This window comes from Labrus bergylta, chromosome 9, assembly GCF_963930695.1.
Source record: "Labrus bergylta chromosome 9, fLabBer1.1, whole genome shotgun sequence".
In the NCBI taxonomy this organism is placed as follows: Eukaryota; Metazoa; Chordata; class Actinopteri; order Labriformes; family Labridae; genus Labrus; species Labrus bergylta.
Window position 1 is genome coordinate 9064102 of NC_089203.1, and position 24790 is coordinate 9088891.

A 24790-nucleotide genomic window follows, 5' to 3' on the forward strand; every position below is an offset into this window, starting at 1 on the left:
TCATTTTTTGTCCCTCAAAAGTTTAGCTTTAAGTTTAACATTCTGCTAAAAAGAAACGGTTGTTTCTATTGTCTTGTAATGTTATTGAAATTAATCTTGAAAAGGAATATTTTCAATAAAGTACATTCAGAGTGACTTTCTCTCTGCTTAAAAGCCATGCAGACAATAACTAGAAAGTCATCTTTAATACAGATGTCGCTTCGCATAGTGTATTTTGTTTTAGAGCATTTCTATCATCCATTTCTCACCCAACATTGTTGCCTGTTTGAGGAATTTGTAGCTGGTCTCAAAGGTCATCTGCTGCAGAGGGGAGGAGTTGGACTGAATGGCGTGCCTGTTTAATGGCTTGTAGACACCTTCAAAACACATGTAGTCTGCGACCAGTGACAAATGTCTGGGGTCCACTTCGATACCTACAGACAGAAATACAGACACGGAATAGAATTAGTAATCTTGACAGCCTTTTGGTGCTTTTTTTCTTTTTAAAGGGGGGGGGGTTGTGATTTTTTTTTTTTTGCGTACCGTAGACAGCGAAGACATCTTTGATCTCCTTCTCGATGACCTTCAGAGCCACTTCTATCCCATAGGTCTTAGCCATGGCATGGACCTCGTTGGAGTACAATCTGTTGATGTCTAAGATCTAAAGACGAAAAAACAGTCTCAGTATTTGTGTTGAATGCAACGCAAGCTCTTAAACAAGAACATTATTTGAGAAATTAAAACAAACTCTTTGAAGTCATGGCACTTTTTCAGCAATCAAACTGTCTAATTATAATCTATAACGATCCCTCAGAGGGAGATCATCTGTGTCAAATGTTATCGGGGACGGGGCAAGATGTGATGTTAAAAGAACGACAGACAACAGAGTCCGCTATACAATGCTATATCAAGAACATACTGACAAACACAAAACATTCAACAGTTAAATACATGCAAAGAGATCACAATGGTCGCGTGCATACAGTCTGTGCTTGGTTGTCTGCGTTCACACATGCTGTTCAATCTGAAAACTTCAGCTTGTTGTGAACAAGGCTTCAATCATTCTCCTATCAAAGACTGGATGTGTGACACTTTTTTTTGGCTTAATTTCAGCCTCACAGCTCCTCATAGTGGGCTAGCTGTCAGTTCTGTGTGTGGTCTGGATAAAGAAAATGTTGTGTTTCTATACAGCATCGACTCTGTGAAACAAAGGTAACACGTTATTATTTATGATTTCTTGAAGGAGGTTTTTCTCACAATGTATGTTGATGAATTTTGTGGATGCAGCTACTATAAAGGAGTACTAAATGAAGTGGTGTATCTGTTTGGCTGTTAGATTTACATATCAATACAACTCTCTTCCATGTTCATTAGTTCTACTTCTGAGTTGTCCTGAATTGCACCATTATTTAGCTAAATGTTTTGAATTTCTTGGGAGTGCTGTGTGCAGTTTTCCCTTGACCCTTGGACCATGTTGTAGTCTCGTGTTTAAAAGCGTGAAGCAGAAGTCGAGACGTCTGGCCTACATACATCACTGTGCCTGAACAACTCGTGCATGTTGATGCCCTCCGTGTTGAGAACCGTCTCTTTCTCTCCCGTCTTTGTTGTGACTTCGCTCAGGAGGCAGCGCGTCAGGCCTTTGGTCTCCATAATGACTGCGTTCTGGGCCAGCGCTGAGAGGACCGAGGTCAGGTCGAAGTGCACCTTGCTCACTGGCAACACCAGGTCAACCTATGAACAGAGAGACAAAGGCTGAGTGAAGGTCTTAAAGGGCTAAACGATAACCTCACAAAAACTCAAATAGAGCAGCAGACTGAGACACCCACCCTGCAAGACAGAGACAGAGAAAGACTACCACAGGTCGTTCATTCCATCTGTAGTCAGACTGTTTAACAACATCACCACCTCATGACTCATATCTATAATGCTACACACTCTTTGCACAAGTGGAAGTGTACATATCTTGTATTATTCTATTATTGTATGTTTTTCTCCCTTGATTTAACTGATGTACATATGTTTGATTTTTAACTTTTTGTTATTTTTGATAATTATATTCCTGTTACTGGAGCTGTTGTAACAAAAAAAATTCCCCCATGGGGGATCAATAAAGTTCATCTTTATCTTTATACTTTAAAGACACCTAATAACTGCAGTTCAAGCGGGCTAAAACGTCTACATTCACATGAAAGAGTCATGCTGCAGGGTGGACAGGTGGTCAAAACTATATAAAAAATATAAATAAACTGAGAACAAGCTTTAAATTACGTCGATGTAGAGTCCAAAGTGATTCTCCGCTGGAAACACAATCTTGATATTCTACTAAATGAGGATGCAACTTCATGCTATCCACTTTTTTATATCTCTCGGGTTCAAAGAGAGGTGTCTGTTGGTGTCACGTGATCTGCAGTTATGCTTGCAGTTATGCTTTGAGGTTCAAAGTGCATAAATCGCTGTACAACTCCTGAGAAACAGCATCATATATCAGGTTTCATCAGTTAATGAATGAACAAAGAGAGTCGCACCAATAGAGTGAATGAATACAGAGACCATGTGAGGCGTGAGCAAACAATAACACAGTTCACCTAATACGTGATACGACGCTGAGCGCAGAGCCTTCATAAGGATTTAACTTCTCCATATACATCTGAGCACTGCATCTGACTGTGTGCCGGCACTCATTAGGCTGCTTACTTGAACAAATATATTTACAGAGGAATATATTTTCATTGTAATTATTGATGAACTGCTGGGACCTCTATCTGCTCAGCTGTGAATTGCTGCTGTGTGTTCTGCAAACGGTGATGACAGTATAGTTAACAATGGAGTAAGGCTGCTCCATTATGGCAAAAATCCTAATCACGATTAATATGATACTTGAACCTCTTAGCACATTAATGTTCTGGAGACTCTGGAAAGAGGAAATACATGAAAAAAAAAATATATAAGGAGATCCCGGGGTAGAACCAGAGTTCGCTGGAGGGATTATATATCCTCGTCTGGCCTGGGAATGCCGTGGAATCCCCCAGGTGGAGCTGGAAAATGCTTGGGGGGGAAAGGGAAGACTGGGTTGAATTACTGCCGTCCTTGCTGCCCCGACGACCCTTCCTCAGATGAGTGGAATAAAATGAATGGATGGATATTATAATAATAAATAAATAAACTATGTTTTGAGGTCATGTTGGTGGAGGTAAGAGCAGGCCGTGAACGGCGGTGGTTGTGGGGACGACACAGTCCGATGGTGGTGGCTGGGCGCATTAAAAAGGCCTCTATTGGCTTTATCAGCCAAGGGATTAATCGAGCAGGCTTGTACATGATAATCTCAACTTCATTTTTTAGTGTGATTCCGCTACAGCGCCGCTGTCATTAGGGTTTACCACATTCATAATGATTTTGCAAAATTACATATGTTTGTGCCCCAGTCTGTGAATTTGAATGGCCTCGCGGCGTTGCAGAAGCCCGACAGAGCACGGCCAAGCCAAGTGTCATCAGAAATCTAAACATGAAAGCTCAAGAGCTTTCACAATGCGTGAAAATCTTTGTAATCTGATGGTGTAAAACCTCAAAGCCCTCTCACCTCACACCAGAGTTCATGCCGGATATCATAACAGTATCTCTCTATCGCTGGGTTGGACTGCAGCACAGAGTTCACTCTCATCTCATTCAAACTGTCCTCTGCCTCTCCTTCTGCTCTTTTTGATCGCTTCTTCTTCCTCGTCACTCTCCCCCCTGCGGACTGAGGCTGGGACTCCTCAGGAGTGTTCTCTTCATTCTCCTCCTCCTTCTCGTCCTCCTCCTGTTCGTCTTTATCCTCGCCTTCATCGCCTCCAACCTCCTCCTCACTGTCGTAGTCTACCTGCAGACGGAAAGCAGAGACCGACATCAGTGGATCTATATTTGTAAAGCTGCCCTGTCCTTTACATGTTGAGTCTTACTAAAATGGTTTAGAGAGAGAGAGAGAGAGAGAGAGAGAGAGAGAGAGAGAGAGAGAGAGAGAGAGAGAGAGATAAAGAGACAGAGAGAGAGAGAGAGAGAGAGAGAGAGAGAGAACTTCCATTCTTGGATTCAAGTGTTCAATGAGCTGATTACTTTTCTGTCGATCTTGGGTGAGACCAAACAGTGATTGCATGAGCAAATGAAATATAATGCATGAAAACAGAAATGCAAGATATTCCAAATGAGTACATTTATGAAACATTCTGAGGATGATTCAATCTCACATTTTGTATAGAAAACATATTCAACAACATATTCAACCTCGTCATCGACATCTGTGGAGAGGTCTGGAGCAGTTAAGCATGAGGGTTTTTTTTCTGTTGCCCTTGCCTTAGAATTGTATTATAAACATTGAAACTCCTTTTTTTTTTTTTTTTTTTTTACAATTTTTTCAAATCTGGCATCAAAATAAACCCTAAGGCGAAGAGAAAGGCTCCTGCACACTGCCTTGCTTTATCCAATCATCCATTACCTATACTGCTTTTTCCCGTTTGGAGCCAATCCCAGCAGTCACTGGGCAGGAGGCGGGGTTACACCCTGGGGATCGAACCTCCGACGTGTTCAATAAAAAAAATGCTTTGTTCATTTTCCTACCTCCTCTTCCTGTTTGTCTTTTCTCTTGGCATCTGAAGCATCAGCATCTCCCTCGTTCCCCTGGTCATCCACGATCTCTCTCTCCTCTTCCGCGTCATCCAACTAAAGAATGTCCCCACGATAAAGAAAGTTCAGTCTTTTTTTAATGGTAGATCAAATGTTCACCAAGATGAGTGACAACTCTGATAATAACATGTCCTGTAAGGGACTCTATAGTGAGATTAGGTCAATAAATAAAACAACAACAGACCCCTGCTGTGTCAGCTGTTGCATCACCATCCTGGTCCTTATCTCTGAGGGTGGCCTTCCTTGTTTCCACGGCGATGGAAGCCAGCTTGGCACTACGCTTCTTAATGGCTTCAAGGAGGAGACGGAAAAACCTACAAAAGGAGAAAAGTAAGTTAGAAGCTGGACATATATTTTATTGGACTCTGGCAAAAGAGGAGGAAGCAGCACACACTTACACACACTAACACACGCACACACGCACCTGGTTTCCATGTAGTGCAGAATTTGTTCAGGGGACAGCAGCTTATCTTCACTGTAACGCTCAGGAGGCAGAAAGTGGAAAGTGACTTTAAACTTTCGCGATTTGAAATGGTTCTCAATCTGCAGAGTCTCGACCACATCCACCTTCTGCAGCACCTGCACACACATCAGACAAAGTCAAATGTAAATGACCCAGTAGTCTGTTGTTAGTGTGTATTTGAATTTGAAATGTATTTCTTAAGGTTTTGTGATAACTTCCTGTTAGTTACCTCGGAAAGACAGACGCTCTAATTTTGAAAGGACTAGGGACGCAGTACAACGTTAAATATTAAGGTAATGTCTTTTATTAAGCACCCCGGTGTTTGAGGCATTTATTTTGTTTCACCTGCACATTAAAAAGAAGTTACTTAAAAGGCACATTTTGTAGTTTGTTAAGTTTTACAATGTGTGTGGGCTAGCAAGGATGCTGCATCTTGGAACCGCAATTCGGTCATGTTAACATGTATGTGTGTGTATGTGTGTGTGCATAAATAAGGTTATTTCATATTCACTCATTAGGTTTTAAATAACAATATTAAGGTCATCATTTTACACATAAGAACATTTAAAGGTTTAATTTGATATACTGTGTAGGTATACACTTTAGTAATATTTTCTTTATTACTCTCTTTTAGTTCTTACAGTGTTTCCATTAAAAACATAAAGTAAGGAACAAATAAAAGTCTGAAACATCAGCTTGAGAGCCAGGTCAGCATGGGGAATGCTACATCAAACATTAATAAGGAAATAAAAGAATAGCTCAAACCAGGACGATGGAAACAAGTACGAGCATGATGAAACAAGGAACGAAACAACCGACAAGCCACACAGAAAGGGTTAGAGGCAGGAGGGAGCAGAATCAAGCCAGTAGAGATAATGGAGGACATAGAGTTTACCTCAGACAGACAGACTCTGGTGAGCTGCTTTCGTAGCGTCTTGGCCCTCTTCAAGGCTTTCTTGTTGTTCAGCACTGGAACGCTCATCATGGGAGTTTTAATGTTGGAGCTGGCCACCATCAGGATCTCTCTCAATCTGCAGACCAAACAGACCAATGAAGAGAGAGTGAGACATGGAGGAAAAGAAGGGAGAAAGGCTTGGAGGACTGTGGCTCAGTGGTCTCTCAACCTGAGTGTTGGGGGTTCGATCCCCAGCTCCTGCAGCCACATGTCATGTGTGCTAGGGCAAGACTCTTAACCCTGAGTTGCTCCCGCTGCTGCGTCAGGGGCGTGTGGACGTCTATGAATGAGATTTGTCAATACAGATGGATTCTTAACATAGCATGCAGGAGCTGGGGATCAAACCCCCGACCTTCGCTAGTTGAGATCACAGGGTGTCCTGATGCTTTATAAGTGTGTCTTATTACTTGGTATACGTGCTTCATGAAAACACCACGGTGGTTACTGTTGAGAGGAAATGTAGGCTACTGCATGGTTCAAATGATAGGCTCAGAGATTCAGTACTATGTGTATGTCACTAACACATGCTGTAGAAATGTTATCAATATCTTCATCTGCCAAAGTGGGATCATATGAAAGTGTTATTTATTAGATTTATTATTGACACATTCAAATCAACAACGGGGCGAGCTGTAACTCAAACAACCGCTGCTGAAACATTTGTGTTCAAGTCTCAGCAGCTGCAGGATATCACTTCTGTTCACTAGTTCAGCTCTCCTGCTAATGCTTGTGTGTAGTACATTTTTATCCCCTGTGGCGATGTTAGAGCACCACGGGGCCCATGAACTACACCTTCACTGTGGCAGCCGTTTTGGCCAGTGGCATCCACTGAGGAGGAAGCACTGAATTTGACAAGGCTGCAGTTTGTTTCTAAACACTAATCTACTGTAGACTGTGAAATAGTCGTCATGTAGCTGAGGCTCTGTCACGATCTTAACCGCTGTTAAAAGTTGTATTTGATCATGTCTATAAACCCCTCTATTTCAGCCCTGCTCAGAACAGGCTGTTTCTGTGTCTGTAGCTTTAAATGTAAATGAGCCGAGTCTGACCACGCCCCCTCTCTGGAAGGGCTTTGATGGTTTAGGTATTCTTGCACTATGACCTATTGTTGATTCTTAGAAGGCAGACCCAGAGGACAGAACAAACACCTAGCTGTGGGAGTGTCACCCACAGGAGTTACTGCCCTTTGTGATGTCATGAAGAGAAACTTCATGCTCCACTTTTTTTTCCTGAAAAGTGGAAAGGGTGGTCTTTTCTCATAATTGGGGGGGGGGGTGTTTGTGGACAAGCAAGGTGACTGTCTACAAACACGCTAATTGGGTGTTCAAAAAAACATGCCAATGTGTATTTTGCAAAATATATGAAAAAAGTTTTGAAGCTTGTAAGAGACTGCAGATTTTCAGTCTTTTTTTTTTACTAAAAGTTGCTATGAGAAACACAGAGCACTGTCTCAATTGAACATTTTTTTAGGATGTCTTTTTTGGGCTTTTTATTGGAGAGACAGGACAGTGGATAGAGTCAGAAATCAGCTAGAGAGAGAGGGGAAGCACATGCAGGAAAGAAGAAGGAAAGAAATGCAAAATTCTAAAACTGGTCCACCCGGCTCGAGAACTACAGCCTCTGAACATGCGACACAAAAAGTAACCACTAGGCCTCTGGCGTTATGTTTTGTCATAATTTTAATACTGAGATGTTGCCACTGTAGTTGTGCAGTTTAGACAGTGTGCAGTCGTTTCTCTGCATTTTCTGGTACTGAAAAACATGAAATAGCGCATATGGTAGTTCTGGGTGATCCCACCATGTGTTTGTGTGTACTGAGCTAAGTGTAAGATGACATTACCGAGGTATTCCCAAAGTGACGTTCATCTCTCCTCTGCCAGCAAAGTGGAAGGTGTTGAGGGTCATCTGTGTGGAGGGCTCGCCTATGGACTGAGCTGCCAGCAGACCCACTGCTTCCCCGGGATCACACAGCGATCGCTGCCACTTATAGTACAACAGCTGGCGAAGGCTACAGACACCACACACACCACGCACACACACCACGCACACACACACACACACACACACACACACACACACACACACACACACACACACACAGAAAGACACAAGAAAGAAGCGTTTCTTTTTAACTACAGTTCATTTTCATTTTTCTTTCACAGTCCTTTGGATTTGGTTGCTGTTTGTGAATACACAGATTCAGAGCAAAGCTAGAGTCGGCATTTCATTTTAGGAACATTCTGTGTTTAACGTGTTGTAATTCTGTTCAGATCCTAAATGCAATCAATGAATCAAATTGTGTGAAAGTAGAAGAATAGACATCTGTTACCTCTGGTTTCCAGTTAAAGACTGCACTTCTCTCTGACGTACCTGAGCCAGTGTGCATTCATGTGTTTAAGGGGGTGGCTTTAGTACTTTTGTCTTGATAAATAACGCTTACCCTTGATTTTTTCTTGGCTTTCTTTATTGTTATAGAAATGCTTTTTACTGTGAACTCAGTGGTATGACCACACTGTGATCCAACATCAATGCTGAAGTAGGAACAAAAAACAAAAAAACCTGCAGGGCTCAGCATGGGCAGTGGGCACTTCATTTTGACACCTTTCTTTTTTTTTAAGTTCTTTTTGGACCTTTTTGCCTTTATTGGATAGCACGTCTGAAGAGAGTCAGGAACTGCTGGTAGGAGAGTGTGAGTGATGACATGCAGCAAGGGGCCGAGGATTGACTGCATGAACTTTTTCAGCAATTTGAGCAACAGTGGCTCTTGTGTTTGATCAGACCACACGAGCCACAGAGTGCTGCAAACCCGTCCTGTCTCCATGACAACATTCTGTCGACAACAGCCGCTGTATGACAGACACTGCTCCGTTACTTTTTACTGTATGTTTTATATTTTAAATCGTTTGTTTCCCGATCAGAGGGAAGCAGAGCAAATGGGGAAAATTAGCTCAGAGCATTCGATGGTATTAATACTGACGTGTGTTGAATATGAATACATTTACCAGGAGCACAACAGAGGTGGATTAAAAGCTGAAGAAAATGTATATTTTTAACATATTTGAATGTCATGCATTTGTATTTCTTTTTCTGTTCAGTACCTGTTGGCATCCAGGCTGTCTTGTCTTGCTCCGTCTCTGTTCTGCATGTATTTGTCCGTGATGTTGTGAAAGTTTTCAGATACCGATCCGAAGCTGACGTCTGGCCTTAACACGCCCAGGGAGGGCTCGGGGCAGCGGGAGGTCCTCCTGCTGTACTTGGATCTGCTGGATTCATCCAGAGAGTTCCACTGCTGTATGAGCTGCATGAGGGTCAGGGTTTCAATTAATGTTTGGTTTGGCATGTTCACTTCAAAGACTCTCAGCTCTTATTTGCAGGAGGAATACCTGCTGTGTGGTCGCTTTTCTGCCGTTAACATCTGGCTCTGCTGTCGGCTCGGCCTCTTTCACTTTGGCCAACTTCTTCTGTGAAAACAGCAAGAATGCTCCTGAAACAAACAAAAAAAAAGAAACATAAAGATCCATAAACACTGCAATGACAGACTTTCACATGCACGACGTACAACAGACAACAGTCAGTGGGCAGCTATGACGTAGGATTATTTATCTACCATGTCAGACTTTGTTATCTACCTCTCCGTGGACATGCCGTCTCTCTCTTTGCTTTCCAGCGCTGGATGGCTGCAAAGTGCTGACTGGCAGTCTGAGGATCCAAACGAGCCAACACACTGTCCAGGCCCTGTGACCCGTTGATGACCTAACAGGAAGTAAAGAAAGAAAGACTTGTTGAAGGAAGATGTGTGGTGACAGCTGTTTTAAACATTTTCCATCTCACCAGACATGGACATTGAATAACGCAGAAAGATCGGCCTTGTTATGTTTCTAAGGAAGAGAGCGAACTGTGTTCAAACCAGGAAGTGACACATAAAAGAGTCACATAAGTGACAGAGATGTCACAGAGATGATTTGTTCAATGGCATTTTGGCATTAGACTTGATGTGTGAAGATCGAGAAAAGAAAATCAATACAGACACTGTGCTTCACACAGGATATCACTTCTGTTCACTAGTTCAGCTCTCCTGCTAATGCTTGTGTGTAGTACATTTTTATCCCCTGTGGCGATGTTAGAGCACCACGGGGCCCATGAACTACACCTTCACTGTGGCAGCCGTTTTGGCCAGTGGCATCCACTGAGGAGGAAGCACTGAATTTGACAAGGCTGCAGTTTGTTTCTAAACACTAATCTACTGTAGACTGTGAACTAGTCGTCATGTAGCTGAGGCTCTGTCACGATCTTAACCGCTGTTTAAAATTTAGTTCTGCTTTAGACACCGCTTTCTAGTATAAAAGTTATCAAGGGACAATTGTGTGTACAGTCATGGGTATCATGCAAACAGGAACCTTCATTTACTTATGACCTTTAAAGGTAACTTCATCACACATCAGGGCTGGTACACCTTAAAACTGATTTAATAAACTTATCTTAATGAATATATGAAATAGTAATTCAAAAGAAATTGATGTACAATAACACTTTGTCACTTGGTTTCCTTTAGCATCTTTACACACTGTGTGTTTAAGACCTCAGCCTTGGCATGTTTCTGCAGAGACAGAAAACACCTGTTCTTCAGTTCAGGAGCCAGGATCATTCAGCATTCAAATATATAGATGAAGAGCTCAACTTTTAGGCCTCCATGATGTCAAACTTCAAAGGACGGGCGAGCATAGTGAGGGCAGGGGGTAGCTTTCATTACGCTGTTGAGCTGAACTGAAGAATTGTATATCAACGCCGCTTCACTGTGTGTATTGTGTGAGACACTAGATGAAGAAGGGATTGGTTCATTCAAACATATTTCGGGTTAACTGAAGAGTAAAAGCTCGCTAAAGCTCTGGATTGTGCTACCTAAACTGAAAACACACTATTGCATTTGTTTCAGGATGTGTGAACAAGATGCAGAGCAGTTCAGTCTGTGTTTGCTCAGCCTTGGATCCGCTCCAATATAGCATGCAGGTGAACGTTTAACCTTTGTTTAAATTCCTGTTTGGTAAGCTACACTTGTTAGATGCTAAGAGAAAAAGAATTTAGGAGCACTTATCAAATCAATAAGTTCTCCACTTAACATGGTTTAAGTGATGTTTTGAGAACATCTGATTTTCTGTTTGTTATTTGAATTATTGTATTATTATTGTGTTATTTCAATCAGCTTTAGATTTGCACATTTCATTATTTATGAGAGCAGCACTGTGCTGGTCTTGTGCTCAGCTTCACCTCATAGTTGTCCTCTAGGAACGGGAACTGTTTCGGCTGCAGGAACGGAGTCTTGGGGATGTCCAAGCCGTCTTCACCGTACAGGAACTGGACCACAGATCCATCACTGTCCCTGACCGTCAGATCATACTGCACTACCAAACCCTCCAGATGCTTTATGACACATCTGCAGAGGAGAGTGTGAGAAGAAGAGGGGCAGGATAAGTGGAAGGAGCTGAAAATGCGCTCAGCACACAATTAAGTAAGAATGTTCATGTCATTTTATACCATTTTATAGTAATGTTGTGAAATTAATGCAAAATAGTCTGGATTATTCTCAGACTATAATCAGGATTTCAAAATCCATAATCGTTGCATCCCTACCTTTCCATTTCCCTCTTTTTTATTTACTGTAAATTCCAGAGTATAAGACTCACTTTTAATACTTATATTTTGATCTAAAAAGTGAGCTGCGTCTTATATACAAGTGCGACCAATATGCAAGTATAAAATGCTGACAAACATGCCTTCATTACCACGAGTGCAGCCGCCACCATCACCCACTGCAAGACACATGACGCGATTGGAAATTCATGACCATTCATTGCGTAGTGCAAGCTGTGCTGGGATACATAGCAACACAGACCAGAATGTTACTTTTTAACATCTTTTCTCCCTCCATAATCTTGCATCTGAAGAAAACAATGGTGTATATATAAGGTGGGCAGAACGACTCGCTGGCTGTGGGTCTGTATGCTAACTTCATAACTTTCACCTTAAAGGCTTTATATGTGATTTTTCACACTTAAATATAATAGAAATCAAATATATCCTCTGAAAATAACTCTGTGAGTCATGACTGTCTACAATGGGTGTAACACCCGAGTCCCACTGTCTGTGACGTTTTCAGAGTCCTATCTTCAGTTTGGACTATGGTGTGCTTCTGCCAAACACGACTATTTAAAGAACGCCGCCTTGCCTGAGCCACTGAAACGGGAGCTTTACGTTACCTCTGCAAGTATCCTGATCTGGAGGTTTTCACAGCTGTGTCGACCAGACCCTCTCTGCCGGCCATACAATGGAAGAAAAACTCCTGAAAACAGAGGAGAAAAAAAATATACAAATGAGAATTTCTGATTTAATTATTGTAATAGTTTCAACACAAGCAGAGTTTTCTCAAAGTACCTGTGGTTTGATGCCCGTGAGGAACCTTCCAGAAACGAAGCCCCCTGCACCAGGTGAAGGGTCATATGGCTGGAAGCATGGCAAGGACTTCCCAGAGGGCATCAGTGGAGGCCTACGACCCTCCAACTCAATCTGCCCCAGTAGACATGAAATCTAAAACACACACACACACACATCTCATTTCATTTTGTATTGTCCTTCTTATGATGAGTTAAGACCACCTTTGACAGGATGGAGAGGTTGTTTGAGTTCAATGTTTCCAAGTCGTCTACTTTTGTCTCTAAAGTCTGGAAGACGCGTCAGGACGGTTTGTTTGGTTAGTTTCATTATTACAAAGTGTCTGCTTATGGGGTACACTCACACTAGGCCCCATTCCCCCGCTGGCCTGCACTCACACTGCTCCAGGACTAACCGGGCCTGAGCGCGGTTACCTCTTATACATAATAAGTAATACAACACAAATGGCTTTACGTCATCACGATGCGTGCTAAGGGACACGCGCTCGAGTCTGCATCCTCTCATGGGAGAACAACAGGGAGAACAGGGCAGCTACTTTAGTAACTCAGAGGCTTATTTTAAGTCATTTTAGTCAGACAGCTTGTGGAAGGGTCCCTAACGATTTTGCTTGCACTACTGTTGTATGTACAACTTAATGACAATAAAGCGGGATTTCTCCATAATGAAGGCTGTCCACTTTTAGTACCCGTGCTTGTGCCCGTGCATAAAGTGTACCGTGCTGAAGCACACCTCTAAGCATGCCAGGGCCAAGGAAGTGTACCGTGCTTGAGCATGGACCGGAGCACTCACACTAGTCAAACGAACTGGACTTTAGTGGTGAAGTGTGCCTGACACAGACTGCCTTGTGCTCCCTTGGTCTTTGGTCTTTTTGTATTAATAATGGTGTCTTGTAAGCCTGTTTTGGGCTGGGCATATTGTTTATGCATGACACAATAACAAAATGAAATCAATCGTGTATTTATGTGAACCTCAAACCCTTCAAAGACTCCGTGATCAACAACAGAAGATACTTAAAGGCAAAAAAGCTGCTCAAACATTTGTGTTCAAGTCTCAGCAGCTGCAGGATATCACTTCTGTTCACTAGTTCAGCTCTCCTGCTAATGCTTGTGTGTAGTACATTTTTATCCCCTGTGGCGATGTTAGAGCACCACGGGGCCCATGAACTACACCTTCACTGTGGCAGCCGTTTTGGCCAGTGGCATCCACTGAGGAGGAAGCACTGAATTTGACAAGGCTGCAGTTTGTTTCTAAACACTAATCTACTGTAGACTGTGAACTAGTCGTCATGTAGCAGAGGCTCTGTCACGATCTTAACTCCTGTTTAAGGTGAAGTCAGGTTTCTGTATCTGAAACAAACAGCATGTCTTCTTTTACTCAACACTGTACTTTGGTTGAAACTGTCATGGTTTTCCCGTTAATGTCTTGTTTAGAAATTCTGCTCATGATATGCATCCAAGTTGCCGTAGCGTATTAGTGAGCAGTCTTTAAAATGTGCATGTGTGTGTTACCTGCATGGTGTTTACAGTAGACCCCTTGGCTCCTGATTGGACCATCAGCTGTAGGTTGTTGTCTGGGAAAGAAGTGTGGAGTCCGATGGGCATGCACACCTGTGGACACAAAAGAAACATTTTCATCCTCATGATCACTGTTATCATAAAAAAAAATAATGACTGGCATAATATCCTTCTTTGTAAGTATATTACAAAAGCACTCGGTTACATTTCTGGGTAAAGAACAGTGACTTTAGCTCCTCAGAAACCATGAAGTCCAACCCTAAGTCAAAATGTACACACAGTAGGTGTGTATATGACTTACTGTGTTGCAGTGTAACACATATAAAACCAACACAGTCTTTATTGCATGTTGCAGAAGAAATGTATATGAAGGTTTCTTCAGAGACCACGTTCATCATTGTTTGTTGAACCAGCTTTCAGTAGTGCCACTAATTGTGTTACCTCCTGCGGTTGTGGTAGGATACCTTGTTTATGTCGTTGTTCACTTGGTTAGCCACTTCCTTGAACTTGTGATCAGCCATGCTGAAGTCTCTCTGGTCTGGGTTGAGGTGAGCATCCTGCCAGCGGCTCCGAGCCTCAGCTTGATCCACATTTGGCGGCAGGTTGAAGGCTGCCTGTAGGGCCTAAGAGACAGGAAGGAAAACATTTAGTTGAACACATGAGAACACATCTAACCCTTTTCACCAGGTTGATATATACAGACAGTTATGAGTCATAGTTGAGGCTGCAGTGAGAAGGTTTGTAGCTGGATATGAAACATACTGAAATGAAAACTGATGACTTTTTATGACCTGGAAAAGCAAACAAGTCCATCAGAGATAAGATTCATCATTTCTATAGAGTCATTTTAGGGGTGAGCCCGTTGGTTTGAAAGAGCCTCAGTCGCCTGCCAGTCGACGATCAATCCCTTCCAGCTATATGGGGGTGTTTAATGTTTCATTTGATCTAGATTTCCCTGTTGCCTCCAAATAATTAATTTAATATAATAAATTAAAGACACTTAGCCTATGTTGGAATAAATGTAAACGCATGTTGTGTGGCAGTGACGTGTGCATCCATACTGACATGTGGGTAAGTAAAAGCAGCCCAGATTTAATGCTTTTAGCCTCAGCCAGAGGGTAGGTGTCAAACTAAAGCTGTTCTCACATGTGAGCTCAGACAGGTAGGGGGGAGCCAGGTTATGGAGAGCTTTGTAGGTGATAATGAGGAGTTTAAAGTAGATAAGCTGGGCTAGGAGAGCCAGTGGAGGTTCTGAAAGCCGGGTCAGTTCTGATCACGGATGAGGGAGTGTGTGAGAAGACGAGCAGCAGAACTCTGGATATCTTGCAGTTTCTTGAGCGTTTTGGATGATGAACCATATTATTATTATTATCATTATTATTATTATTATTATCATTATTATCATTATTATCATTATTATTATCATTATTATTATTATTATTATTGTGTCTTTGTTATGACTTGATGTGAAAATAAGATTCTGTTTGTGACTTCAAATGGTCAGTTGATAATTTTTCCATGATGTTTCCTAGAATTGTTTCTAGTTCTCCCCATGTGGCAAAAATATCAGTTATGATCAGTTTTCGGTGCTATCCAAAAATAGGTCAGCCTCTGGCGCCCCCCAGTGGCAGTTTCAATAAAAACACTGTGGCACATAGCAATCAATGGTTAGAGCAACCTTCTCCTCATAGATTACACTTGATAAATATATTAACTATTTGATTTATTAAACAGACCACATCAATGATAAAAACATGATCGGACAGGTTACTTACTTTGGTGCCGATCTTCAGCGATTCTTGGATGATTTTCGTCCTCTTCTTGTTGGCACCTGGCTTCACTAAAATGTCTTCAACACCTTCACACAAACATCAAAACAAGGTTTGAGACATCCCACTCACAAAAAACCCCCCAAAACAATATAAACTAATGTCTGTTTGTCAGATGTCAAAATAAAAGTCTTTGCGTTTTCTCTACTGTACGTGATGTTCTTACCCAGAGTGAAGCCTCTGTAAAGCTGCAGGTAGGCGGTGAAGAGTCGAGCCAGGCAGCTGAGCAGTTTGCCGCTGGTCTGTCCTCCGTACAGCTCGTAACAGCAGTGCACCAGGCCGTAGGCTGAGGAGCCGTAGTGAGCTTTGTCCAGGACCCCCACCAGCAGCTCCCCGTGACGGATCACCACCTGGAAAACAAAGACAAAGTCAAGTTTAATAAAATCGAAAAATTGGTCTCTGTTATAAAGGCGAATTTAAAGGTCCCATATTATGCTTTTTCTGTTTTTTTCTGGTGTGTTTTCCAAGTGTCCTGTGCATGTTTAGGCACATCTATGTGCAGAAATTCAAAGTCTGCGGAAACGCGGCTTCTCCTACGTCCTCCTGTTAGCTGTAGCATTAGCTGCATGAAATGCTCGGTTCTAGCCCCCCTCGATAAAAAATTGTCAGTGTGACGTCTTGTCAGTGTGAGATCACTGATCTAAGCACATTGGCTCGCTGTGGCAAGCCCTGCAGCTCATGTTGAAATTTCAGAGACGCGTGCTGAGCAACTGACCAATAACGACAGAGCGGATCGGCAGACCAATCAGAGCAGACTTGGCCCACGTGGGGTCTAACAGTGTGGGCTCAACAGAGTGCAGCTGACGGACTCAGAGCGTAGAGGGAGCAAGGAGGAGCAGCACATGAAAACAGACACTGTTTTCAAACTTTAGCTATTGTGAACGTACAAAAGTAGGTACATAGATTAAATATATGAACCGGAAAAAGGGCAAAATATGGGCTCTTTAAATAAGTCTCAGAGCTCCCCAAAACATGTCTTTGAAGTTTGTTGTTAAAAATCCACTCTGCTCCTCGGGATGTGGTCTTCTGTGCGGGCGGCCCGGGTTCGAGTCCGGCCTGTGGCTCCTTTCCCGCATGTCATTCCCCACTCTCTCTCCTTGATTTCTAACTCTATCCACTGTCCTATCTCTCCATTAAAGGCACAAAACTCCCATAAATAAATCTTTAAAAACATTTTTATTTTATTTTTATTTAAATTTTAGTGTTAACAAAACACGGAAACCCAGAGTCACGGTTTGATCTCGTGTACGTGGTATACGTGCTTCATGAAAACACCACGGTGGTTACTGTTGAGAGGAAATGTAGGCTACTGCATGGTTCAAATGATAGGCTCAGAGATTCAGTACTATGTGTATGTCACTAACACATGCTGTAGAAATGTTATCAATATCTTCATCTGCCAAAGTGGGATCATATGAAAGTGTTATTTATTAGATTTATTACTGACACATTCAAATAAACAACGGGGCGAGCTGTAACTCAAACAACCGCTGCTGAAACATTTGTGTTCAAGTCTCAGCAGCTGCAGGATATCACTTCTGTTCACTAGTTCAGCTCTCCTGCTAATGCTTGTGTGTAGTACATTTTTATCCCCTGTGGCGATGTTAGAGCACCACGGGGCCCATGAACTACACCTTCACTGTGGCAGCCGTTTTGGCCAGTGGCATCCACTGAAGAGGAAGCACTGAATTTGACAAGGCTGCAGTTTGTTTCTAAACACTAATCTACTGTAGACTGTGAACTAGTCGTCATGTAGCTGAGGCTCTGTCACGATCTTAACCGCTGTTTAAAGTTGTATTTGATCATGTCTATAAACCCCTCTATTTCAGCCCTGCTCAGAACAGGCTGTTTCTGTGTCTGTAGCTTTAAATGTAAATGAGCTGTGTCTGACCACGCCCCCTCTCTGGAAGGGCTTGGGTGGTTTGGGTATTCTTGCACTACGCTCTTTTGTTAACACTAAAAAGACAGACTCAGAGGGCAGAACAAACACCTAGCTGTGGGAGTGTCACCCACCTGGGGGAGGGGTTACTGCCCTTTGTGATATCATGAATGGAACATTTTTAAACAGCCTGTTTGAGCACACATTTTCTGAAAAGTGGAGCAGGCAAAAGGCGGAGAGGATGGACTTTCATCAGAATTGGGGGGTTTGTAGACAGACTAGGGACACATGAGTGTTAGAAACACAGGGTAAAGTGTATTTTGCTGAATATGTGACCTTTAAACCCTGTGCCAGCGATGTGAATGGCATTGGACAACATATTATGTTTCATATTATATGTTTTAATATGTGTCTTTACAGATCTGAGATTGACCTTCATGTCTGAAAATCCAGAATTCAGAATGAATCAGAAAGCATCACACCCCTGCTGATCCATAGACATGTTCCAGTTTGACAAAGTAAAATTATTTGATTTGCATTAACAAGATTTCCCCTGCGTGTGTGTGTGTGTGTGTGTGTGTGTGTGTGTGTGTGTGTGTGTGTGTGTGTGTGTGTGTGTGTGTGTGTGTGTGTGTGTGTGTGTGTGTGTGTGTGTGTGTACCTGTGAGTCACACATGCTGTCAGGTTTGTATCCTGGGGCGGCTCGGGGTGGGACTTGAATCCAGGCTTTGCTGGGGATTTTGGATTTGCCGACCAGATTGAGAGGCACGGCATTCTGTGGGATGACGTTCAACAGCAGCGTAGACACAACCTGCAAGAAACACAAAATGTGCACAAAATGACTCAACTGAGGTTGCAGAGTCACTCAAACGAATTACTAAACATGACTCATCATTGCTTTTGATGTTTATATCAGCTTTAAATATGTAAAAGTGCAAAGCGGGAATGGAGGTCACATAGTCAATTACCTGCTTCCCCGTCCACAGCGGCTGTGGTTTGAGGATGGCCGGAGGCAGCAGTTTGACTCTGCCTGGTTTGTCAGTCAGTCCTCTGTACACCAGCTCAGTGTACTGGACTCTGGTGAAGAAGCAGCCTCGGATTGTCATCCTTGTACCTGATACCATGTGGTCCTGGATCAGCCCCGCTAAAGGTTTTCCATCCTTATGACAGAAAAATAAACTTTAGTGCTGCTCTGGGTGTGTTTATAAGAATGAGTACATGTGATCCTCCCCCCGCTCCCCCCTTACTGTTTCCATTAATTCAAAACAACAACACGCAAACAGGGTTTTGTAGCTTTATAACGGACTTATAGTTCAGGACTGATGTATATTCTTCTGAGTATAAGCGGCATGCGAGTGCTCACCTTGGGGACGAGGTACTGCTGGTCAGTGCTGACTAAGGTGTAGGCCTCGGCTCGGCCCAGCTCGCTCTGAGGGAAGTGTGCGTTCATTTCATCTCCATCAAAGTCAGCGTTGTACGCCTTACAGTTGGCATAGTGGAGCCGTAGTACCTGTAACATCAGATTCATATCACGAACAGTTTGTGTTATATGGGATTCATTTTTGTTGCACGTTTTTTTTAAAACTTGCTTCTGTAATTGATCAGTATAGCCTGGACCAATAAGATCTGACCTTTTCTCCCGGTAAGATGCGTGCACAGTGGGCTTGAATGGAGGGTCTGTGCAGAGTCGGTTGTCTGTTTAACAAAAGAACATCTCCGTTCTTTATGTGACGATTCACCTGGACAAAGTAAGGACAAGAAAAGTTGTGTGGCAGTGACGTGTGCATCCATACTGCACAGTGTACAAACGTCCAAGTCTTTAAATTAATACAATAACAACATCAAAATCTGACTTACAATCTTCATGGGCATCTTTTGGGGACCAGGGCAGGGTGTCAGCAGTTGCTTAGCAACAGCCTCCCTCTGTGCAAGACTGCTGGCTGATAGGATTGTTCTTCTGCCATCCTCATTTATCACCATGCAAGCACCGGGGTGGACGTTAGGCCCGTTGATAATGGCCTGACGGAGCTCCTTCACGTTCCATGGGGTGACAGGCTGAGGGTAGGTCAGCTTGGTGGCAAACACCTGGACAAACATCAGGAGAAGAGGAGTCCTTTGAGACCAAACTTAAACATCAGGTGTAAGTTTAATAAAGATTGTTCAACAACAACCAGTCAGATGTACCATCGGTATTCCGATTTCATTCGTCCCTATGTACATGTCTGGACAGATGACCGAACGAGCAGCGAAGTCCACTCGTTTTCCCATCATGTGTTTCCGGAACAACCCATCCTTCTTTTCCAAGATCTGGCAGGAAGAGGAAGGGTCAATAAATCAGCACTTATGTCTTCACAAGTGAACCAAAAGAAATACATTCTTATTACGTTTCCTGATCATGTGTGTACAGGATACCTGTCTGATTCCGGGGTATTTCTCTGTTATCATTTTGTCCATGTCGCTGTCGAACACGATGTTGACGTGGGTCTGTAGGCGGATCCAGATGTTGTAGAGTTTATCTGTTAACGTCACTCCGGGAATACCAGTCAGAAACGTCTGGTCTGTTTGTTCTGGAGCCTTTAAAAAAAACGAAAAGTGTGCACGCTCGGTCACAATCACCACATGGCTGAGTGCAGCACAGAAATATAAACCTTTGGAGTGCTCTGCTTCGTACCTCTTCCTCCTGAGTAGTTGTCTCCTGTGCTATGAGAGCCAGAAGTTTCCTTATGATCTCGCAGTCCTTCATGGTGGCCTGCATGTTGACCGTCTGACCGTTTGTAAACATCTGGTCGCCCAGCCGATTGATGGGACGGTACCTGAGAGAGAGAGGAGGAGCGTTACGGTCTAAAAACTTCTGCTGACATCAGTACGTCTGCTATGAGGCGTCATCATCATACAAAACAATGGCTGCAATATAAACTTTGTATATTTGCAGGCTTTATGCTGCTGCGGGGCACTCTGTGAGTTGCACACAGGTGTTCTATGTAAGAGTGTTTGTTCACGCGTTACCTGGCTGGTGGGACTACCAGTAGCTCGAGAAAGAAGAGGTCTGTATAGGAAGTTTGCCCCCCCTCCTGAGATACCATCCCCTCCTCCAGCCCAGAGAAGAGACACTTCAAGAAGTAACCTGTAAGGCAGAGGAGAGATGGTGAAGAAGGACTTTTAGATTACATTTACATGTTTAAAGAGTGGGCGGGAGGTGATTTTTACAAAAACTTTGACCTTTGAACATCAACAACTTTTCCGTTCCATCTTTGAGCTTGATTGGATAATTGAAACAAATTGTGGAGGAATTCCCTCCAAGCGTTCCTCCAAGCTTGTCCCTGTGAAGTCATCTTCATAGGAAAGAGGGAGGGACTACATGAAAACACAAGGCCTTTCACCACGACATAAAAATCTCAATGTCTCTTGAAATTGGCACTTTTGATATTGACACAATATATCAGCAGCCGTTTAATTACGTGCAAGGAGATCGTAGTGGTTGCGTGTATACACTCTATGCACCGTGCAGCAGTCACAGTATATAAATGTCACCACCCTCTCCTACTGGCTCTCCGAGGTGACTGATGTGGATAATAATCTGCTGCTGTGGATAAAAAATACTAGGGGTCTGGCAGGAGAAACTTTGGGTCCTGCGATCAAGGAAACCTGACAAAAACGGTCTATTCAAGACCAGAGGACTCAAACGCTAACTTAAGTCCCTGACACACCAAGGAGATCCCCGGACGTCGGCCCTAGTTGGATCGTCTGTGAGCGGTCATCTACCTAGTTTTTGCGGTGTGTCCGGCTCCGTCACTACCTGTCTGCCTTTTTTCGGCTGATTCAGCATGTTGAACTGGCGGTCGGTGAGAGGACGCTCTCTGATTGGCTGTTCAGAGGCTTGATTTATCTCCAGCTCTCGACACAGGTTCAGGAAAGCCCCTTGAGCATGCCGCTGTAGTATCCATGCTTTTACCCATTAGTGTGGTTTCTCCTTATTTGTCGCCTCTTCTTTTCTTTTTCCACTAAAAGACCAAGGGCTGACAACGCCAGCGCCATTTTCAACTTTCCCACAGTGTAGGCGCTTTGACTGCAAAGGCACGCTCACCTTTGAGCTTGAGCCGTGAGCGAGGGATGGATGGCCCGGAGGCACATGGTAGCGGGAGGTTGTTTTTAATGTCCCTACCTTCTTTCTCCCACAGTTTGTTGGTGTGTTCTCTCGCAGTACTAGCCGTCAGGTAGACTCTCTTCCCAGCCATTAGATCCTCTGCACAGAGACAAAGAGAAAGAGCAGGTATCACCTGTTTGCTGTGTATGACAAGCAGAATGCACAACCAGGAATCATGTAAATACAGGGTTAGGGGATTCTCACCACTTCCACCTACATTAATACACACGTCATTTAGAGGTCAACAGAATGCTGATTTTGAAATATAAATAACACTTACCGTCAGTTTTGCCAGCGGTCTTTGGTCCTGATGGCATTGTAACAATCAGCTTACTGTTGTGTTCCCGCCGCAAGGTAAACTTTCCAGTCCTACACACACATGGGGAACATCATCAAGGCATTTAAAGAGGCTTTTTAAATCACCCACTGAGCAATCAAGAACTAAATATTTATACCTCCTACATTTCATCACTAGTTTACCTCCTGCTCTGATTTTTATTGGTTCATAACGGTTTGCATCAGTAGGGTTAATTTCTTTTTCAGTATATTATGACATGAATGGAGTGGAAAATTGCACATGTTCTCCTGTGTGCCTGCTTTAAAACCCCATACTATAAATATACACTGCAATATCATTTGTATCCTGTTACCTGCAGTAAGGGCACTTCCTGGTTTTCATATGGACCCTCCAGAAGTCATTTATCAGACTGCTCTTCTTTTCAACAAGATGTTTAATCTGAAAAAAACACACAAACACAAAATCAGGTTAGTTTGCCTAAAACAAGGTCCAGATGAAAATAGCATGCATCACGACATGGTTTCTATATTTCAAGATGAGATGAAACCTCTAATCATCCCACAATGGAGAAATGTACGTTTTTACAGCAGCAAAGAGCACACAGTGGACAATAAATAAATCAATATCAATCAAAATAGACGAGTAGCCAAAAACAGAGCTGCAGTTGTTACAAATGTAGTCTGAACATTCAAAAAAATCATGCACACACAGTGAACATACAGTAGAACATAATATTTCACAAATTAGGTTCCATATATTATTACACATAGTATCAGGTCATGAGGTCGTAGTTTATGGAAAATCTTGTGATGTGAAAATATTGCATGAGACGTTGGAGTGAATTTTGTGTGTGTGTGTGTGTTCATGTTCATAGTTGACTTCCATCTCTTTGTACTCACCGGTTTTAAGTTATTGGAGCCTCCAGCAGAGCCTCCAACGATCTTGTCCGTAAAATCTCTGAGTACCTGCTCAATCTCGTCTCCAGTTGCCTTCGGATTCTCCTCCAGATGCTAACACACACACACACACACACACACACACACACACACACACACACACACACACACACACACACACACACACACACACACACACACACACACACACACACACACACACACACACACACACACACACACACACACACACACACACACACACACACACACACACACACACACACACACACACACACACACACACACACACACACACACACACACACACACACACACGTAAATAAACATGATTAAACATTAAACTGTCTACATTAAACATCTAAAGTTGTTACAAACCCACCATGGAGCTGACATATTGAGAAGAGTAAACTACAAATGGGTCAGACTCAATAATATAGTCACACTAAATATAAATCTATCAACCAAATTCACAACCCCGCCCCCCCCCCCAATTTTTTTTTATGCAATGACCCTTTTCAGATGGAGCAGGTGTAGTAGTTCACTTTGTAAAAACACATGCTCTATCTTACTCTTGTTACCACAGAGAGTGTGAACCCACCTGGTTGAGAACTTGTTCTATTCGGTAGACCTCCTGCATGGCTCCATGGTCCAACAACTTGAGCTGCTGCAGCAGCAGGTGGATGGCAGCTCGGGTGCAGGTCAACATGTGACACGAGAGACAGGAACCACGAATCAACAGGTAGAGTTTCTAGTGAAGGAGATGAAGGGAAACTGATAAATACACATCAAAATGGATTCAAGCAGAAAGATTCAGTCAGTGACGATTTGCAAGACTTTGTCGTATCCGTGACAACCCCTCAAATCCACGTCACATAGGTAATTATCACTTATAATAATTATAGCAACAACAAAAAAAAACTGTGATAATGGGCAAAATGTATGTGTTCAACTTAGCCACTAAGGGAGCACTCACACGAGGCAATCCGTACCATGCCCAAGCACGCTTCACCCCTAAAGTCCAGTTTGTTTGACTAGTGTGAGTGCTCTGATCGGTACACTTCTTTGGCCCTGGCATGCTTGGAAGAAGTGTGCTTCAACATGGTACAGCTCATGCATGAGCACAATCACAGGTACACATTGTTGACAGCCTTCATTATCCAGAAAACTTGGAGTTTTATGGCTGTATATCTGACTAAAATGACTCAAAAAAAGCCATAAAGTCAATAAAATAGCTGTCATGTTCTCTGTGTTGTTCTCCGATGTGAGGACGCGGACTCGACCGCACATCTTTTTTATTTTCCAGTCCACCCATCCTGTTAACTGAGCATGCTTCATAATTCTGTAAAGCCATGCATGTTTTGTATTATGATGTTATGTACAAGAGGTAGCCGTCCTCAGGCCCGGTTAGTCCTGGAGCAGTGTGGGAGCAGGCCAGCGGGGGAATGGGGAGGGGGGACAATCGTGCTGAAGCACTGTACGGGAAAACTTCGCTAGTGTGATCGTGCCCTAACTGGCTAGCCCCTCCCCCTTCAACCCTCCCAGCCCTAAAATAAACTGACATAATGTGGTGTATTTGTGGCCATGCTTACATCAAACAACAGCGGGTTGTACACAGGAAGAGGTAGCTCGACATGTCCGAAGTGTCCTGGACAGTTGTTGAAGTCCTGGCAGCATGTTGAACACACCTGATGAATACAATCACAAAA

At 43.0% G+C, this 24790-nt stretch overlaps 1 protein-coding gene and 4 non-coding genes across 5 annotated transcripts in view; all 5 read right to left on the reverse strand.

Moving 5' to 3' along the window:
• polr1a (RNA polymerase I subunit A) overlaps positions 1-24790 on the reverse strand; it is a 29052-nt gene that overhangs the window by 990 nt on the left and 3272 nt on the right. The window contains exons 3-36 of the mRNA XM_020634382.3: positions 24674-24769; positions 23683-23832; positions 23064-23174; positions 22517-22602; positions 22147-22235; positions 21885-21965; positions 20729-20846; positions 20394-20535; positions 20135-20296; positions 19907-20029; positions 19580-19807; positions 19354-19461; positions 19086-19232; positions 18691-18882; positions 18384-18533; positions 16010-16193; positions 15790-15872; positions 14479-14637; positions 14009-14107; positions 12483-12635; positions 12308-12390; positions 11319-11484; positions 9683-9806; positions 9437-9537; positions 9152-9351; positions 7894-8061; positions 5994-6129; positions 5060-5214; positions 4820-4949; positions 4570-4671; positions 3557-3835; positions 1510-1710; positions 523-640; positions 249-413 (exon numbers count right to left, since the gene is read on the reverse strand). Of these exons, the coding sequence (XP_020490038.2) occupies positions 249-413; positions 523-640; positions 1510-1710; positions 3557-3835; positions 4570-4671; positions 4820-4949; positions 5060-5214; positions 5994-6129; positions 7894-8061; positions 9152-9351; positions 9437-9537; positions 9683-9806; positions 11319-11484; positions 12308-12390; positions 12483-12635; positions 14009-14107; positions 14479-14637; positions 15790-15872; positions 16010-16193; positions 18384-18533; positions 18691-18882; positions 19086-19232; positions 19354-19461; positions 19580-19807; positions 19907-20029; positions 20135-20296; positions 20394-20535; positions 20729-20846; positions 21885-21965; positions 22147-22235; positions 22517-22602; positions 23064-23174; positions 23683-23832; positions 24674-24769 (4789 nt within the window). The remainder of the gene's footprint in view (positions 1-248; positions 414-522; positions 641-1509; positions 1711-3556; positions 3836-4569; positions 4672-4819; positions 4950-5059; positions 5215-5993; positions 6130-7893; positions 8062-9151; positions 9352-9436; positions 9538-9682; positions 9807-11318; positions 11485-12307; positions 12391-12482; positions 12636-14008; positions 14108-14478; positions 14638-15789; positions 15873-16009; positions 16194-18383; positions 18534-18690; positions 18883-19085; positions 19233-19353; positions 19462-19579; positions 19808-19906; positions 20030-20134; positions 20297-20393; positions 20536-20728; positions 20847-21884; positions 21966-22146; positions 22236-22516; positions 22603-23063; positions 23175-23682; positions 23833-24673; positions 24770-24790) is intronic.
• On the reverse strand, positions 6779-6915 carry LOC114920330 (small nucleolar RNA SNORA5). Its single transcript, XR_003808655.2, has one exon. It is a non-coding gene; the product is annotated as a small nucleolar RNA SNORA5 (small nucleolar RNA).
• On the reverse strand, positions 10137-10273 carry LOC114920332 (small nucleolar RNA SNORA5). Its single transcript, XR_003808657.2, has one exon. It is a non-coding gene; the product is annotated as a small nucleolar RNA SNORA5 (small nucleolar RNA).
• On the reverse strand, positions 13603-13739 carry LOC114920329 (small nucleolar RNA SNORA5). Its single transcript, XR_003808654.2, has one exon. It is a non-coding gene; the product is annotated as a small nucleolar RNA SNORA5 (small nucleolar RNA).
• Positions 17411-17547, reverse strand: LOC114920331 (small nucleolar RNA SNORA5). The gene has a single exon (XR_003808656.2). It is a non-coding gene; the product is annotated as a small nucleolar RNA SNORA5 (small nucleolar RNA).